This window comes from Strix uralensis, chromosome 27 (assembly GCF_047716275.1).
Source record: "Strix uralensis isolate ZFMK-TIS-50842 chromosome 27, bStrUra1, whole genome shotgun sequence".
NCBI lineage: Eukaryota > Metazoa > Chordata > Aves > Strigiformes > Strigidae > Strix > Strix uralensis.
Window position 1 is genome coordinate 3,446,511 of NC_133998.1, and position 18,163 is coordinate 3,464,673.

At 64.4% G+C, this 18,163-nt stretch overlaps 2 protein-coding genes and 1 long non-coding RNA gene across 8 annotated transcripts; all 3 read left to right on the forward strand.

The window, feature by feature from the left end:
* The first annotated feature begins 451 nt into the window (after nt 1–451).
* Nucleotides 452–9,129, forward strand: ANKRD24 (ankyrin repeat domain 24). 4 transcript variants are annotated; one of them, XM_074851583.1, is made up of 20 exons: nt 608–1,846; nt 2,934–3,064; nt 3,158–3,246; nt 3,551–3,615; nt 3,835–3,892; nt 3,973–4,043; nt 4,256–4,362; nt 4,449–4,636; nt 5,200–5,228; nt 5,398–5,490; nt 5,963–6,067; nt 6,185–6,229; nt 6,349–6,447; nt 6,525–6,597; nt 6,709–6,830; nt 6,910–7,341; nt 7,861–8,022; nt 8,359–8,496; nt 8,590–8,655; nt 8,845–9,129. In XM_074851583.1, the coding sequence occupies exons 1-20, from the start codon at nt 1,778–1,780 to the stop codon at nt 8,920–8,922; spliced, it is 2,220 nt and encodes a 739-aa protein (XP_074707684.1). In that variant the 5' UTR covers nt 608–1,777; the 3' UTR covers nt 8,923–9,129. The 4 variants fall into 4 exon arrangements, with proteins under 4 accessions (XP_074707683.1, XP_074707684.1, XP_074707681.1 ...); XM_074851582.1 differs by lacking the exon at nt 608–1,846 and adding an exon at nt 452–505 and having other exon boundaries at nt 6,910–8,022; XM_074851580.1 differs by having other exon boundaries at nt 6,910–8,022.
* Nucleotides 9,130–9,474: 345 nt separating this feature from the next.
* On the forward strand, nt 9,475–12,631 carry EBI3 (Epstein-Barr virus induced 3). Its single transcript, XM_074851565.1, has 7 exons — nt 9,475–9,527; nt 10,202–10,339; nt 10,992–11,216; nt 11,311–11,428; nt 11,544–11,716; nt 12,017–12,180; nt 12,318–12,631. The coding sequence occupies exons 2-7, from the start codon at nt 10,240–10,242 to the stop codon at nt 12,468–12,470; spliced, it is 933 nt and encodes a 310-aa protein (XP_074707666.1). The 5' UTR covers nt 9,475–9,527; nt 10,202–10,239; the 3' UTR covers nt 12,471–12,631.
* A 554-nt stretch (nt 12,632–13,185) lies between these two features.
* On the forward strand, nt 13,186–16,084 carry LOC141935333 (uncharacterized). Of its 3 annotated transcripts, none has more exons than XR_012626542.1 (4): nt 13,186–13,234; nt 13,791–13,891; nt 14,210–14,334; nt 14,699–16,084. It is a non-coding gene; the product is annotated as an uncharacterized LOC141935333 (long non-coding RNA). The 3 variants fall into 3 exon arrangements; XR_012626544.1 differs by having other exon boundaries at nt 13,196–13,227; XR_012626543.1 differs by lacking the exon at nt 13,186–13,234 and adding an exon at nt 13,292–13,397.
* The last annotated feature ends 2,079 nt before the right edge of the window (nt 16,085–18,163 follow it).

Genomic DNA, 18,163 nt, shown 5'->3' on the forward strand with positions numbered 1-18,163 from the left:
CTGCGATAAGGCGGAGGAGGGGGACAAGTAGGGCAGGGGGTGTCGGCTGGTCAGGCCCAGCCGTGCCCCACACTACCCGCAGCCCCACATTCCAAGAGGGCCAAGGAGCCCGACCTTGCTGCCATCAGACCCCCCAGGCCTGGGCCCCCCGGGCCATGTCCCCTCGCCTCCCTGTCCCTGGGCATTTCGGGGGTGCAAGCAGATCCCCTCTCCAAACGGGGCTTGTTCCCCCAGAGCCCCCCCGGCTGCCCAGCGCTGCCAGCTGTAACCGCAGCCGGGCCGTAACCCAACTCCCTCGCGTCTGGTCCCCCCCTCTCCGGGCGCTGACGGCTGGTGGGCAGACGGCAGGCGAGGACGGGGCTCTGGGAGCAGCAGCTCTGGGGGTGGCTGAGCTGACATCGGTGGGGGAGAGACCTTTGAGCACGGCTGTCCCCTGTCCAGGTGCCACAGGGCTGAGGCTGGAGCCGCCATGAAGAGCCTGAAGGCCAAGTTCAAGAAGGCAGACGTGAGTGCCATCCCCAGGGACATGGGGACACGGGGACCTGCCCTGGGATGTCCATGGGGACATGGGGACCTGCCCTGGGATGTCCCAAGTTTCACAGGAGTGTGATGACACGGGGATCTTCTCCAGGATGTCCCGTGTTTCACAGGGATGTGAGGACACGGGGATCTTCCCCAGGATGTCCCCAATGTCACAGGGACATGGAGACCTGCCCTGGGACGTGGGGTGGCTGCTCACGATGGGGACAGCAGCCCCATGGAGGTCAGCGCTGCCACCCTGGCTGGTGGGATTGAGCTCCCGGTGCACCCAAGGGTGCTCCCAGGGCCATTGCTGGGAGTGGGGCAGAGCAAAGGAAAAATGCAGCAGCAGGGAGAGACAAGCGGGTCCCAGGTCCCCTCCCTGTCCCCTTCCTAGGGATGGCTGCCAGCTTTCCAGCTGCCACAGCCAGTGGAACCAGCATGTCAATGCTCCTCAATTATTCAGCACCAGCCTGGCACAGGGCCACAGGCTCTCACCGTCCTCCACACTGGGAAGAGGGTGGCAGTGCTGTCCCCAGTGCTGCCATGTGCACTGGGGACACGTGGACAGAGGTTGAAGCCCCCCACGTGGAGTCTGTGCACTGCCCTGCTTGGGGTGCTCTGTGCCTCAGTTTCCCCACGCTTCTCTGAGTGGGGAGGCGTGAGAGGCTTCTGCTGTCCTGCCACCCCCACAGCTCTTCGAGGACAGCTGGCCAGGGACCCTTTGCATTTTGGGGTTCCCTCCCTGAGGGGAGTTTGCCAAGCCCCTGAGATGCAGGCAGGGGGTCCTGCCCCTCCCTTGGCCCCAGGGCTGTGGGGGGAGGTAAGGCTGTGCCCCCCAGGGCAGGGCAGGGGGTCCCATGTCCCCCTCCTCAGGGAGCAGGATCTGGGTGGCAGGAGGATGCTCACGCCCTTGGTTTGGGGGTGCATTGCTGCCTCACCTTGAGCATGGGGTGGGAAAGCCATCCCCCGCCCCAGCCACTTGATCTGGGACACCAGCACCCAGGCTGATCCCTGACTGGGACCTTGGTACCTGCTCCGTGGCAGGGATGCGGGGGGTGCCTGGAGTTCTGGATGCTGAGGAGGGAGGGAAGGAGGGAAAGAAGGAGGGACGGAGGGATGGAGGGAGGCGGATCCCGGCTCCCACTGCGGCAGGACCCGGCCCCCGCCCGGGCAGCGATGCTGGACCGAGCTGGGGTCTGGGGTCCACGGCCTGGAGCCCCAGCCTGCCCTCGCCCAGGCGGGGGGCAAGGGGTGCATGGCTGCCCGCCGCCTCCTCCTCAACACCATGAAGCAGATCTGCCTCTGTGCCGCTGCCTCCTTCGCGGTACGTCCCTGTCCTCCATCTCCACTGCCCTTTGGTCACGTCCTCCGGGGTAAGCCGTGTCACCCCCACCCCACCTGGACCCCCTCCTTCCCCATCACCATCCCGGCGCTCGGCTGCGTCCTCTCCAACCTGCTTTGTCCTTGCATGACAAGAGGCGGGGGGGGGGGGGGGGGGGGGGAGCAGGCACCACCCTCCCAGTTTTGCCCAGTAACCCTGGGAGACTGGTTTATTCCCCACCCCTGGATGGGGTCCCCTGGCCCCACAGGGCTGGAGGGGCTTGTAGGGTCACCCGGCGGGCATAGCGGCACAGGTGCTGTGCCTGGCACCGGGCACCAGGCTGGCGAGGGGCAGGATGCAAGCAGCTCCCAAAAGGTGACATCCATTTCCTGCCGCCGCGGCCGCAGCGAGCTCCGGTTTGTCGTCACGGGCTGCGGGGTGAACCCAGGGCTTCCCGTGCTGGTCCTGTCCCGCTGCGTGTCGCTCCCGCGGGATGGGGATGCGCAGGACCACTGGGTCAGCAAGTCCCCATCCAGCCCCAGTCCTGCGCAGGGGTGGGGACAGCGTTGGGTCTGGATGGCTGGAGCCATCCCAGGGGGACTGCTCTCACTGCCAGCTGTGCTCGTCCTGGCTTGGTCCCTTCAAAGCAGGGCTGGGAACAGTGGGGAGAACTGGGCAGGGGTGGGGCTGAGGCGGGTGTTTAGCAATGGGGTTTTGGGGATGGCGGGGGCAAACCCTGGGGCAGGGACAACCAGGCAGTGTTGGCTTGCTCCCAAATCCTGGCTGGTCACAGCCCGGCCCATCCACAGCTAAACTGGGGCAGCTCCTGGTCTGTGAACTGCAAACTGGGGCAGGGGGCTGAAGGAGATCCTGATCCCAGTCAGCTGTCCCAGCTAAACCCTCCCTACCTCGGGGCCAGACACCACAGCACCCAGGAAAGGGGTTGGCACAGATATGGCCACCCCAGGGGATAGGGATGGGTAGAAGATAGCAGGGACGGGGACGAAGACAGGCACCCAAGCCCAGCCAGCACCCTGCCCGTCCCTGGGGACAGCACACCCGTCACAGCCTCCTCTTGGCTTCATTGCAGAGCCAGGACTGGACCAAGAACGATGAGAAGCTCTTGCAAGCTGTGGACTACAACGATGCTGGGAAGGTGACATCTCTCCTCGTCCGCAAGGGCCTGGTCCCCACCAAGCTGGACTCGGAGGGCAAATCTGCGTAAGCGCTGACCCACGTCCCTGGGACACGCGGGGCTGGGGACAAGGCTGGGAGCCAGGGACGTGAGTCCAACAGCCCCTGGTCTTGCTGCAGGTTCCACCTGGCTGCTATGCGGGGGAACGTGGACTGCCTGGAAGCCATGCTGGCTCACGGTGTGGATGCCATGACCAAGGACAGCTCGGGTGAGGGCATGGCCACCATGCGCCCCCGGCTAATGCCATGGACCAGCCGGGGCCACGGGCGCTCCCCAGTGTTGAGGCTGAGGGGACAGAGGGGATGGCCACACCTGTGGGGGCTGTAAATTGTCCCAGCGTCCTACGGGGACTCAAGCACTACTGATGGTGCTCTGGGGATGTCCCCTTCCTATTCAGCCCCAGTCCAGCAGATCCTCTTGTGTGCCCATCCGTCTGTCTGTCACCCAGCTGGTCCCCTCTGCCACAGACCCACTGTCTGTTCTCTGACCTGTCCGTCTGTCCCTCTCCTCAGGTTACACTGCCCTGCACCTGGCGTCCAAGCATGGTCACCCACAGTGCGTCAGCAAGCTGCTGCAGGTACCGGGGCTGGGAGGGCTGTGCTGCGAGGGAGGGAGGGTGCTGTGCCAGCGCGGTGTCCTCTGTCCTTGAACTCCCTTCCCTCACCAGTGGCGTTGGTTGGCGTGGTGGTTCCCGGCTCAGCCCAGCATCCTCTCAGCCCTCCACCATGCCAAGGAGCCATGTCCACTCGAGCAGTCTGTCTGTCCCCTGTCCTGTAACCCAGACTCTCTCCCTCAGGCCTCCTGCCCTGTGGATGTGGCCGACGGCAGCGGCCGAACAGCGCTGCACCACGCAGGTGAGTGGGGACAGTGCCAGCCCCGTCCTGCTCATGTCCCTGTGGGAGGCAGAGCGCTCAGCCTCTGTCCTTCTCCCCAGCGGTCAGCGGCTGCATCTCATGCTCAGAGATCCTCTGTGATTTCAAGGCTCCCTTGAACATCAAGGACAAGGTGAGATCCCTCTGCTCCTCGCCCTGCCATGCTGTGCAGCACAGCAAGGACCCAGGCTGGGGCTGCCTCTGAAATGAAGCAGCTTCTGGGCTGGCAGTACCTGGGGTGAAAACACACCGTGGGTGGGAATCTGGGAGATAACGGGAACGGAATGCCTCGTGGGGAGATCCGAGGCTCGTCTGCACATCCCCACCCAACCTGACCCTGCCCAGGATGGCTCCACGCCGCTGATCCTTGCTGCCAAGATGAGCCACTCGGAGCTGTGCCGGTACCTGCTGCACCGCGGCGCGGCTGTCAACAGCCGGGACCTGCAGGGGAGGTGAGTCTGCACTGGTGGGGACTGGGGGCAGACCGGGAGACAGAGAGAATGGGCCCTCTCACCTCTGCTGTCACCGCTCCGCTCAGGACAGCCTTGATGCTGGCCTGTGAGAATGGCAGCGTGGAGACGGTGGAGGTGCTCGTCAATGCCGGTGCCCGGGTGGTCGTGGTGGACTCCACAGGTCACGACGCCGCACACTACAGCCTGGCCACGGGCAACGCTCTCATCCAGCACTTCCTGCAGGAGGCTGCTCAGCGCCGGTCCTGGGCCAGTGGTAAGGCAGCCGTGCTGCCCCAGTGCTCCTTGTCTGCAGGGGATGGACCCACGAGGGTGTTTTCACCCCGCAGGGTGCTTTGGGGCAGGGCTGGGGGAGGCTGAGCATGCCTGGGGGGCACACACCCCCTTTTCCCATGCCTTTGCCTGTGCTGTCACCAGCCGAGGGCTGCGGGGTGGTGCTGAGCCTCAGCTGCCCGTCTCAGTGTCTGCACATGCTTGCACACACATGTTCACGTGTGTTTTCAAGCACGGGTCATAAGTGTGTGCATCAGACGGTGTGCACGTGTGTCTGTGTGTGCATGTCTGTGTGCACGTGTCTCCCGTGTCTGCACACGTGTGTGCATCCCTGCAGTTACACACCCATGTAGTTCTCTGTCTGTGTGTGTGCCCCTTGCATGTGCCCCCCGTGCACACGTGTGTGTTTCTGCCCCACCAAGTGCCCACCCCTGTATGAGCACGTTCAGAGGTGCCTCTGCACCCACACGGGCTCTGCCTGCTGTGCTCACCCCTACGACCCCCTAAACCTCCCCAATTTCTCTTTTCTCCCGCTCTGCCCCACAGAAGAGGAGTCAACTGAGCAGACGTCCCAGGTAAGGGCCTGCCTGGCTGCCCACCTCTCATCAGGGTTGGCCTGGCCCCAGCCCCTGGTGGGGAGTCCCTGGGAGCCCTGGGACCCTCCAAGGTGAAGGTCAGGAAGGAGGGAGGCCAGTTTGTATGTGTTTATATGTTTATATACCCTCTGCCCTGGTGTCTCTACAGACGTCTTCACCCAGCCAGTCGTCTATCAGGGAGAAGAGCGGCACCCCGAGGAAGAGGAAGGCCCCTCTGCCTCCCCTGGGCACCCCCAGCCAGGTGAGCGAGGGGTCCCCCTTAGCTCCCCATCTGCACCCCGTTGGTAGCCAAACCGTGGCCAACTCAGGGAAACTTTTCCAGCTTCACCTGCCCCGGCAGTGGCGGGGATGCTCATGGGCTGGCCTGAGCTGCACCCGAGGCTTCATCCCCACTCCTGGGGTGTCTGCAGCACCCCAGGCCCCGAGCCCCTTCTATCCACCCCACGGGCCCAAAACACCCCTCGCCCGGGGGGCTGTGCTGGCGCTGGAGGGGTCCATGCCCTGCCAGAGCCGTCCCTTCTCTCTCTGGTGTCCAAAAGCGCCCTGCATGCCCCAGAGCGTGGCTCGCCCGAGGGGGCACGTGGTGCCTGGAGAGTGGCCACTGAGCCTGGCTGGGCTCAGCCTGCCACAGCCCCCCTGGTGAGGGTGGGCGGGAGGGGGCTGGCAGCGGGCAGGGGGCCGGCAGTGCCCAGCGCTGAGGTTTGGGGCTGCAGGAGGACCGGGACGCCTACGAGGAGATTGTGCGGCTGCGGCAGGAGCGGGCCCAGTTCTTGCAGAAGATCCGGGGCTTGGAGCAGCAGGAGAAGCAGAGGCGGGAGGTACCAGCGAGCCGCAGGGTCACCGGGGAGATGCCACTGCGTCCCTCGGGAGCGGAGGGGACGGGCGGGATGGGGACAGCATTTATCCCTCCCTCTTTTCTCTCAATGTCCTGCTAGCGGGCAGAGCTGGACGAGGGCTCCCTGCGCTCCATGGAGAAGCAGGTGAGGCCAGCAAAGAGGTCAGGGGTGGCCTTGACTCGCTGAGGGATCCCAGTGCTGGGGATGCTGTCGGGACTCTGCTGGGAGCAAAAGGGACCCCACGCCCGTGTCCTGCCCCACAGATCCAGGAGCTGGAGAAGCGGCTGGCGGCACGCGATGGTGAGAAGGAGCGGCTGGGCAAGGAGGTGGAGGCTCTGCGGAGCCGCTTGTCCTCGCTGGAGGTAGGTGCAGGTAGCAGCTGGCAGTGCCAGGGGCTGGGGTGCGCGGGGGGCTGACCCCTGCCACTCTGCACCCCCAGAACGAGAAGGAAAACACGAGCTATGACATCGAGACGCTGCAGGACGAGGAGGGAGACCCACTGGCGTTCCCAGGTAGGGCCCTGCTCACCTCCCGAGGCCGCTGTGGGACTGCGCAGCCCTCAGGGAGGTGGGACCCCCCGGCGGGGAGTGGGGGCACGGCACCAGAGTCCCTGCACCCCGCAGGGGCGGAGCTGCTGCTCTCCAAGAAGACGCTGAGCCCCTCGGCCGAGGAGCTGCTGGCCACGCTGCAGGGGCAGGTGCAGTCCCTCACCGTTCAGAACAAGGAGCTGAGGGAGAAAATACAGGCAAGTCCCTGTCTGTCTGTCTGTCTGTCCCTCCCTGCCTGTCCCCTGGCCCCCGAGGATGTCACCGTCTCCTCGGCAGGTGCTGGAGAACTACGAGCAGGATGAAAGCAGCTCGTCCACCCCGGGAGACTTCGTGCCCGCCAGCCGATACAACGCCCTCCAACGCGAGCTGGAGCAGTTGCGGGCGCAGCGCTTGGAGCCGCCGCGGGGTACGGGTGCGAGGGACGAGGCCGGTGGGCAACCGGAGGGGCAGAGCGGTGCCTCGGAGCAAGGCCCAGCGCTGGCGGAGGCCCGGGCAGCCCTGCGGCAAGCGCAGGCGGCGTTGGAGGAGCGAGAGCGGCGGGTGAAGGAGCTGCAGGCCCGTTTGAAGGCCAGCGCGGAGGCGGTGGAGGCGACGGGCTCTCTGGGGGCCTCTCTGGAGGAGGCGTTGAGGGAGAAGGAGGCCTTGCTGGAGCGCTGCAGCCGGGCGGAGGCGGAGGCGGAGGCCCTGCGGCGGGAGCTGGAGGCCAAGGTGCGGGACTGGCGAGCGGCGGGCGGCCCTGAGCCGCAGCCAGGGGTGCTGGAGCGACGGGTGGCGGAGCTGGTGCGGCAGCAGGAGGAGGTGACGGCCCAGCTGGAGCAGCTGCGGGAGACGCTGGGTCACAGGGAGGCTGAGCTGGGCACCTTGCGGGAGCAGCTGGCCGCCCGGCCGGTGGGGCGGCGGGAGCACGAGGAGGCCCTGGCGCGGCTGCGGCAGGCGCAGGCCGAGGTGGAGGGCCGGGTGCCGCGGGAGGAGCACGCCCGGGCCATGGCGGCGCTGGAGGAGCAGGCGCGGGCGCTGCGGGAGCGGGCGGCGAGGCTGGAGGCGGCGGTGGAGGCCAAGGGGCGCGAGGCCGCCCGGCTGGAGGCCGAGCTGGCGGAGGCCGTGCCGCGGGAAGAGCACGAGGCGGCGCAGGCGGGGCTGCAGGCCGAGGCGTCGGCGTTGGCCCAGCGGCTGGGCGAGCTGTCGCGGCGGCACGAGAAGACGTGCGAGGAGGTGTTCCGGGTGCAGCGGCAGGCGCTCTTCATGAAGAGCGAGCGGCAGGCGGCGGAGGAGCGTCTGGCTGCCGCGCAGAAGCAGCTGGCGGAGGCGCAGGACGAGGCGCGGAAGCTGCGGGAGCTCCACAGTCACGCCGAGGACTCGGCCCGGCTGGTCAGGGAGAGGGACAGGAAGGTAGGGGACAGGGACGAGGTGTCGGGGGGGGCTTCTGGGAGGGGACATGGTGGCCCGGGCGCTGCACACAAGCGCACGTGCTTGCACGCACCTACACACAGATGCTCGCTTGCACACGGAAGTGCCCACACACAGCCCCCTCCCTGCAGATTCTCCCACCTGTTCCCCTTTTTTTCCTCCCCAATCCAAGACTGAAAACAGGGGCTGAGGGGGTGGGAGAGCCCCAGCTCTGCCCCTGCCAGGCACAGGGGCCACCGGGGTGGCCGTGGGCATGGCCAGGGGTGGACCCTGGGGAGTTGGGGCTCTCGGTGCCTGTAACCTGTGTATGCCGTGCAGATCACTGAGCTCTCCAAGGAGGTTTTCAGGCTGAAGGAAGCCCTGAATGTCCTCCCTGAGTCCCGGGGGCCACCACAGTCACCCCCCAACACTGCCGCGCTCCAGGCCAAGATCCGGGCGCTGGAGGAGAAGCTGGTGGTGGGTACTGGGGGATCTTGTGGCCATCGCCTGGTGGGCTCTGGGCTTCCACAAGCCCCCAGCCCCATGCTCAAACCCTCTCCTCTCTTGCAGGAGACAGAAAAGCGGCACAGCAAGGTGGTGACGCTGTACCGGAGCCACCTCCTCTACGCAGTGCAGGTGAGATGGGGACGTGGCTGGGGGGGAATTGGGGACACCGGGATGGGAGACTGGGGCACCAGCCAGCCACGCCTCGGTGCCCACCTGCATGTGGGAGGCAGCCAAGGGGCTGGATCCAAGTGCCAACCCACACACAGAGACTCCCCAATGTCCCCTCTGATGTCCCCACCAATGTCCCCTCTACCCCAGGGCCACATGGATGAGGACGTGCAGAAACTCCTGTGCCAGATCCTGAGGATGCAGCGGCTGCAGGAGCAGGGCAGATGAGCCCCTGCCAGCACGGCAGTGCCGCAGGGGTTGGTGGCACAGCCAGTGACACGCCTGGGGGGCCAGGCCCGTGATAATACCCTCTGTGCCCTTTTGCTTCTCTGAGCAGCACCCTGTCACTGCCACACACACCCCCACACCCACCAGCCCCCCTGCTGCCCCACACACCCCAGCACAGCAGCAATAAAGTATTTATATTCACGCTAACGGGACGGCTCATCTCGGTAGGGGCCAAGGGCGGGCATGGGGACACGGGTGCTGGGGCTGTGGGGGAGGCTGGCGGAGCTGGGGACAGTAGGGGATTGGTGCCATCAGCTCCTCCAACCCCGATGTCCCCAGATGGGAGCGAGTGACTGTGAAGGAAGCGGGGTGGTGGCGTGGGAAGGGTTGAAACCCTCTTGGCCAGAGCCAAAACCGCTTTCCTGCGGGTCTGGGGCGGGCAGAGGCCCCGTGCGTGGGGATCCCTGCGGAGCCGCGCTGGGCGGCGGGTCCCCACTGGGGACGGCGTTTCCTGCGCGAGGAAGTGGGCTGAGGCCGGCCGGGGCTGCGGCTTCCCGCACTGGCAGCGACAGAGCTGCTGCTCCCAGATGCCTGGCCCTGCTGCGGTGAGCGTGACGGGGGACAGGGCGCCCCATGGGGCACAGCGGGGTGTCGGGGGCTAGGGGGTGGCCCCACAATGCCTGGCTGGGGGACACCGTGGGGGGCCCCTCGTCCATGATCCTGGGAAGGCCAGGCCTGTCCCTGCTGTGGGGCTGAGCCAGCCTTGCAGCCAGGGTGGGCGATGACAAGGGCAGGATCTGTCCCTGTGGTGCTGGGTTTGGTCACAGTGGGGAGCGCAGCTCAGCCCCCAGGCGGGGTTTTGGGGGGGTCTTTGTGAGGGACAGTCCCTCCCCAGGTGCCCTGGGAGGTGGTGGCCATCCGAGGGCGCTGGCTCCTTCCCTGGCCAAGGTCAGAGTGACCCGACACCCCAATTCTGGGCACGGGACCGCAGGGGTGGCCACAGGTCCCTGTGGGAAAGCCCGGTCACACACGGTCACACTGTCCCCTCCTCCTTCCTGGCAGCAGGATCTGGCCGTTCTGGTGAGGAACCATCCCTGTCCCCAGGGTGTGTGGCAAGGCCAGAGGGGAAACCGAGGCACGGCACTGTGGGGTGTCCCAGAGACGGGTTTGAACCCCCCGGCTTTAGGGCGATGTCCCTGGATCACCCGGGGACCTGTGGCCGTGGTGTCCCTGCTGTCCCCTACCCTGGGGTTTGACCGTCCCGCCTGCCCCTCCCCAGGTCCCTGGATCTGGGCACCTCTGCTGAGTCTCCCTGACATGAAGTGGCTTTGGGTGGTGGCTTTTGTGGCACCTGCCTGCACTCTTCCCTACAACAGCACGGTGGGCAGCACCGGGGACGGGGACGATGGGGACAGAGGTATGGGGGCATGCGGGACTGGGGATGGAGGGATTGGGGCAGCTGGGATGGAGGTATGGGGGGAACTGGGGGGACGGGTGGGCTAGGGACAGAGATATGAGGTGTGGGGGACTGGGAGGGCTGGGGACAGTTGGGCTGGGGGCAGAAGTAAGGGGGGCATGGGGGACCAGGGATAGAGGGACTGGGGCATGGAATGGAGGTCTGGGGGGATCTGGGGGGACTGGAGACAGCAGGACTGGGCATACTGGGAGCGCTGGGGATGGAGATGGAGGGCGCAGGGATGGAGGTACAGGAGCACCGAGGGGACTGGGGACACTGAGGGGACCGAGGACAGAATTACAGGGCATCTAAGGATGGAAATGTAGGGACACGGGAGGGATTGGGGACATGGGGGGACTGAGGACAGAGGCATGGGGGGACTGATGATGGAGAAACAGGGACACTGGGGACCTGGGGACATGAGGGGACCGAGGACAGAGGTGCAGGGGCTGGGGGGCATTGGGGAGAGACAGGCACCGGGGTGCTGGGAACAAAGTTGGGGGGCCAGGGAGGCAGAGACCCTTCCTGCCCCAGTGTCACCCCCTACCACTCCCTGTCCCCGCTGTGGCGTGTCCCCTTGACCCCCCTCCCTGCCCACTGCCACGTCCCACAGGCCGCTGCGCCCTGCAGCACGGCACCCTGGGCACCGAGGTGCTGCTGCGGTGCCCGGCTGCAGCGGGGGGGTCGGCTGAGTGGCACCGGGAGGGGACAGTCCTGGGAACGTACCCTGCACCGGGGCTGGCCCTCCCCAACGCCAGCCTGGCCCACGAGGGCCACTACAGCTGCCACCACCCTGGCACCGGCGAGACCTGGGCCACCATCTGCCTGCGACTGGGCTGTGAGTGACGCAGACCCCCCCCCATGGCCCCCACTGCCAGCTGGGGGTCCCCTGGGGCAGCCAGCAGTGGGGTGATGACCATCCCCTGCCCCAGATCCCCCTGCACTGCCTGTCATCGAGTGCTGGGCCATCAGCTACCCACAGGCAGTGAACTGCTCCTGGGTCCTGGCCCCCGAGCCGCTGCTGGACACTGACTTCGTGGCCACATACAGGTCAGTGGGGGGCCCCAAGCCCTGGCTAAGCCCCCTGCCCTGTGCCTCCGTCACACGTGACGCTGCAGGCAGGGCAGTTTGCCCCTCGCCCAGCTCCCCCTCTTCACCCCCCCAGGCACGGCGTGTGGGGGGCCACCGAGGTGGGTGAGTGTGTCCGCACGGGGCCACGGAGCTGCTCCTTTGGGGACGTGCAGATGTTCTCCCTCACCCCCTACGTAGTGAACGTGACGGCCGTGAATCCCCTGGGCGCTGCCTCCAGAGTCCTGCCCTTCCTCCTGGAGAACATCAGTGAGTGCTGCTGGGGCCAGCCTGGATCCCCCCGCAGACCCCTCGTACTTAACCCCCGCCTCCCACAACCCAGGCCTGGGTCTAATCCAGCCTTTTGGGCCTTTCCCCTCCGGTTTGCTCCCCTCCTTGGGATGCAGAAACATCAGTGCAATGATTTGCTGGGTCTCAGGCTGCCTCTGTAGCCCGGATTGCACAGCTCGGTGAACGCGGCTGGTGGACAAGCTATTGCCATCCCCAGCAGCCCTGTGCTGGATCTCCCAGCCAGCACCTCACACCGTCATTGTCCCCCTGCTTCCTTAGTAAAGCCGGACCCCCCCGAGGACCTGCGGGTCTCACCCATCCCTGGGGAGACCAAGAAGCTGCTGCTGGAGTGGAGCCCACCGGGGTCCTGGCCCTTCCCGGAGTACTTCCCGCTGAAGTATCGCATCCGCTATGCCCAGGAGGAGGGCTCTGTCACCAAAACGGTACTGCCCACCCCCCGCTGCTTCCCCCACCCTCCCACATGGGGTAAATGGAGGCACAGCTGAGGGGTGCATCCCCGAGCAAGGCTGTGTCCCGGCCCCCCACCCCATGGGTGCCCCTAACCCTGCTCTACCCCTAGATCGGGCCGTACGAGCAGACATCTTACACCCTGACGGGTGTGCAACCCGGGACCCTCCACCACATCCAGGTGGCCGCCAAGGACCTCACAGACTCCGGGGAGTTCAGCGCTTGGAGCCTCCCGGCCTCGGGGACGCCCTGGATGGAGCCGTGAGAGGCAGAGCAGGGCCAGCGTCCCCTTCCCCATCCTGCCCTGTCCCACCGAGGGACCCCACGTGCCGCAGCCATGCTCTGTCCCCATGCCCCCAGCAGCGTGGAGCCACCCGCGCTGGAGGGACCCACCAGAAACGGGCAATAAACCAGCTTGAGGCTCTGGTCCCCGTCCCGTCCTTGTCACGTTCTCCATGAAGCAGCTGAGGGACGGGCCCTTTGCTGCCAGTAAGGCCAGACGGGGCCAGGCCGGCCCTGGCCATGGGCAGAGGGGAGGGCACAGGCTCCGATCGGCCCCAATCACCTCAACTGGTCCATATGGCCCGGACTGGTCCCTGAGGAGGGTCCAGACCGGTCACTTTGCCCCCCCCAAGGCCTTGGTGTGGCCTCGGCTGGTCCCTGGGACCCTGCCATGGCCCGCACTGGGCCCCCCCGCGCCTGTACGGTCCCCGAGGTCCCTCTCCATAGTTTGAGGTGGTTTCCTCCCTCCAGGGCCCGGTCCGGCTTTCACGACCCGACCCGACCTTCGGGCGACCCCCCGGGGTCCGACCCTCGCCCCCCGACCCTCCTTTCGGGTCGCCACGGACGGGCGGGCTCTTGGTGACGGCACAGCTCGCTGACGGACGGCAGAGACAGCCAATAGCAGACGAGGATCCGCCGGGCGGTGGCCCGTCTCACCAATGAGCGGCGGAGGGGGCGGGGCTAGTTCCAGGAAGTGGCGGGTGGCCGCGGGGCTGAGGGTGTGTGCGGCCATGTCGGAGGTTGGATGTGAGCTGGGGGGTACCCTGGTCTCGGGGGGGGGGGGGGGGGGTACAGAGGCCGGGGATGTTGCGGGGTCCTGACCGCTGGGGAGGGGTCCCCAGACTGAGATGTTCAGCGCTTCCCAGGTTGGAGGCGTTCCTGACGGCTGGGGGGCGGTCCCCAGGCTGAGGTGGGGACCTTTGGGGGGGCCCTGATGGATTGCGGGGGGTGTGGGGGGTGGGGGGGGTCTCAGACTGAGCGTGGGTCCCAGACTGGGAGGGGGGGTGGCTGGACTGGGGGTGCCTGGGCAAGAGGGTTAGGCCCTAAAATCATGGGAAGGCTGAGGGGGACTTTGACTCAGGGCTTGGAGACAGGCGGACACCGCTGCCTGGGTCGGGCAGGGAGTGTTGACCAGTTGTTCGGCCCCTGAGAGCGTACCTGGCTAGTAGGGGCACGCTGGCTCCTGCTGCGTGGAGCTGCTGCCTGCGGCTGACACGGCAGCCGGGAGCCTGCCAGGCACTGTTCACGCTGCTCTGGGTGACTCCGTGCCCAGCACACACACGTCTCTGCTCTGTCTCTGTAGAAATACTACCCGCCGGACTTCGATCCTGCTAAGATCCCAAAGCTCAAACTCCCAAAGGACCGACAGTATGTGGTGCGGCTCATGGCCCCCTTCAACATGCGGTAAGAGGGGCTGTACCGGTCAGCAGGAGACAGAGGTGGAAGAGAGGAGTTTGCTTGGGAATTGTGTCACCTCCAAACGCTGCAGGGGAGCTGCTGCCAGCAGCCGTTAGAGGTGGCACAGACCGGGAGAAAAGGGGCGAGGGAGAGGGAAGAGATGCTGTGGGTGATTTTGGGGTTGTTTGAAGAGTAGGGACTGGATTTCCAAAGGCAAAAATAACCATCGCTGAGCTGACATGGCCTGAAAATCACTTGGACTTTTATTGGGCTTTTTGTTCTTTTGTTTTGATGTGTTATGGACTTATCTATCTTCTTTTTCAGTTGTAAGGTGTGGTGAATACATCTCTAAGGAGAAGAAATGCCCATAAGGAGGCTGCTCAGAATGAGGTGTACTTGGGACTTCCCATCTTCCGCTTCTCCAGTGCCTGGCAGAGCTCACTTTCAAGGTGAAGTGTTTCCTGTGTTTTCTGAGGAGAAATTTTCTGAGCCCGCATGGGCTACAGCCTCCGCTGAGCGCTGGAAGTACAGGGTCTACCCGTACCTCTTGGGAAAGGCGTCCCAGCAAAGACTGAGTTGGAGCATCTGATTTTTGGTGCCTCTTCCCTTTTCGTGGCAGTTCATAGCACTAAAATGTCTCGCCTGTCTGTGGGCAGGGAGCAGCCGTGCATCAGCCGGGGGAGAATGAAAGGACGTGGGTGTGGGTCTGCCCTGTGGTGTGAGTGAAATTGGGAAATGTTCACCTGGAGCTATGGAAGTGGCGACAGGATAGCAGGAGCTGAATTTGATGTTGCTGTCCTTCATTTTCCTTAGGTCTTGAGAAAACCGTGGAGCATGGAACCATTTGCAGCTTGAAAGCTGAGAAAGTCTTGGAGGAAGAGGAGAAGACAATGCGGAATGAGAGGGAAAAGGAGGAGAGAAACAATCCCTGGCAAAAAAATCCCCGGGATACTGTGGGGGGCAGCAGGGCCCTGCCTGGTCCCCTTCAAAGCCCGGCTGAGGCCCTGGGGAGCTCTGGAGTGCAGATGGGTCTTGTTTGGACCATGGCTAAGCCCAGCCTAGGCCTCAGGGCTTTTGAAGGCAGCAGGGCAGCTTGCAAGCCCTGGGCTAAGCCCGGCCCAAGCCCAGTGCCTCTCTGGAGGAAGGCAGGGCAGCTTGCAGACCCTGGCTAAGCCTGGCCCAAGCCCAAGGCCTCTCTGGAGAAAGGCAGGGCAGCTTGCAGACCCCACCTAGGCCTGGCCCAAGCCCTGGGTCTCTGGAGAAAGGCAGGGCAGCTTGCAGACCCCACCTAGGCCCGGCCCAAGCCCCGGGTCTCTGGAGGAAGGCAGGGCAGCTTGCAGACCCTGGCTAAGCCCGGCCCAAGCCCAAGGCCTCCCTGGAGGAAGGCAGGGCAGCTTGCAGACCCTGGCTAAGCCTGGCCCAAGCCCAAGGCCTCCCTGGAGGAAGGCAGGGCAGCTTGCAGACCCTGGCTAAGCCTGGCCCAAGCCCAAGGCCTCCCTGGAGGAAGGCAGGGCAGCTTGCAGACCCCGCCTAGGCCCGGCCCAAGCGCCGGGGCTCTGCAAGGTCCGGTGCCGCCCCCTCGCGGTGTGTCATGGCGCGGCCACCAGGGGGCGCTGTTGACACAGGCGGTGCGGCCGCCGGCGTTGTGCGCATGCGCAGGGCGGGCTCCGGGCGCGCGGCCGCTCTCGCGAGCTCTGGGCCTGGCGCCGTGGCCCCGTGTGGCGCATGCGCACTGCGCCGCGCCCGCCGCCGCCAGCTCCCGCCTGCGCAGGGCAGCGCCCGGGCGGGTCCCGGGAAGGCCGGAGCTGGAGGCTGGCTCTGGCTGCCAGGCTGCCCCGGAGCACTGCCCACCATCGCAGGAGCCGTAGTCTTTGGCGTGGTTCTCTTTGAACTCCTCTTATTCTCTCAGGTTCCCACCCAAAACCCTCATGTTTTTCCTCTAAGCTGCCTTTTGTCCCTCTGGCCCCCTTCAGCACTTCCTTCCTTCCATAGAATCACAGAATCATCCAGGTTGGAAGGGACCTTGAAGATCATCCAGTGCAACCGTTAACCCAGCACTGACAGATCCCAACTCCACCAGATCCCTCAGCGCTGGGTCAACCCGACTCTTCAACCCCTCCAGGGATGGGGACTCCACCACCTCCCTGGGCAGCCCATTCCAACGCCTGACTACCCGTTCTGTAAAGAAATACTTCCTAATATCTAGTCTAAACCTTCCCTGGCGCAGCTTGAGGCCATTGCCTCTTGTCCTATCACTTACTACTTGGTTCAAGAGACGACTCCCCCCTCTCTGCACCCTCCTTTCAGGGAGTTGTAGAGGGCCATGAGGTCTCCCCTCAGCCTCCTCTTCTCCACACTAAACCCCCCCCAGTTCCCTCAGCCGCTCCCCATCAGACCTGTGCTCCAGACCCTGCACCAGCTCCGTTGCCCTTCTCTGGACACGCTCGAGTCATTCAATGGCCTTTTTGGAGTGAGGGGCCCAAAACTGAACCCACTCATCGAGGGGCAGCCTCACCAGTGCCGAGCACAGGGGTCAGATCCCTTCCCTGTCCCTGCTGGCCACGCTATGGCTGATACAAGCCAGGATGCCATTGGCCTTCTTGGCCACCTGGGCACACTGCTCATGTTTAGCTGGCTGGCAATCAACACCCCCAGGTCCTTCCATCACAAGGCCCGAGTTCTTCCTTGCGCTCCACAGCCGTCTTTTAACCCTTCGGATCCCTCTTTTTCCCTCACAACCCCTCCTGAGGTCTTTTTTGTGCCCCGGAGCGGTTTTTGTCCCCTGTGCTGTCTAGGATGGCTCTAGTATGTCGCTTGCCCTGTGATGGCATCTGTGCTGTGCTCAGATCCCACCAGGAGTTCCTCATTGTTCCCCTGAGCAAAGGAAGGTGAGGGCTACCAGCAGCTTTTGGTCCTGGCCATTTCTGTGTGGGAGCCCGAGGTGGTGGCTCTCTGTTTTGGACTTGGGCTCTGGCGGGGGTGAGGGGCTCAGTGAGGGTGAGGTGCCAGAGCAAGCACAGAGCCCCACAAGCACCCTCATCCTTGCCCCAGCGCAGCCCTTTTCCAGGGTGCTCAAGAGGTCCTGCTGGCCATCAGAGACCCCCAGGGCCTTTGCTGGGCTTGGCTGGTACTTGCAAGCAGCCCTGCTTCTCTTCAGAATTCCCTGGGTCCTTTTCCGTGTGTAGCCAAAGCCTGGGCAGGGCTCTCCTGCCCTCCAGAGAGCCCTGGGGCTTTCTCTGGGCTTTGCCAGGACCCGCAAGGAGCCGTGCATCTCTCCAGAGTTCTCCAAGTCCTTTGCCAGGCATTGCCAGCGCTCAGGCAGAGCCCTGCTGCCTTTCAGAGAGCACCAGGGCTTTTACCAGGCTTTGCCAGGGTCCTGCTGCCTTCCAGATTTTCTTGGCACCTTCACTGGGCTTTGGAAGGGCCTGAGCAGTGTCCTGCCATTCAGAGAGACCCAGAGCCTTCCCGGGGCTTGGCAGTGCTTGCTGTCCATAAAGGGCATTTGGGAGAAGGGCTTGTTCATCTTGTGCAGTGAAGTTCCATCTTGCTCCAGCTGATGGCACGATTGGGAGCGTGTAGAGCCGAGATTTTTCCCAGGAAGACAGACGGCATGTTGGACAAAGTCCCAGTTCTCCCGCTCGAGTATTTGATATTGTGCAGCGTGGGTCTCAGCCTCGCACCACACCGCTATTCCCACCAATAATGAGTTCAGAGAAGAGCCTGTTTCTTATAAAACAAGAAAATAAATACAAGCCAGGCCAAGTCACTAGGTCAGGGATGAGACAAGAGTTATCTGCAGGACAAGCAAGCAGCAGTTCGAGGCTGTAAAGGACTTCCAGCCATAGGAATGGGCTCCCACCAGCAGGAGTTAATGGTATGTCAGTCCACGGGAGAGCTTCCTTCCATAGCACATGTGTGTTTGAGGCAATAATCCCTCCAGGGTTTCAGCTCCTTCTGTGTCTGACTTACAGCTGTATAACCTTCCAAACACACAGCAAAGGCATTTTTCTCTGGGAAAGTGTCAGCTCCCTTTGGCCTCACGCTGACAATCGGCCATTGTGTGTCCATTCGGTGATCCAGAGCGCGCTAAAAGAGACTCCAAACTGGCCGGGCTGAACACCTGGGCTTTCCTGGTGCAACTGGATAAGCGAAACAGCCTTTGAGTTAGTACCGTGCTGTACGGAGTGAAATCGGGTCTCTGGGATGGGAAGTCTGTGCAGTTGAGAGCAACTAATGGGTCAGTAACGTGTGTAGGATAGGAATGTGTGTTTACAAGGT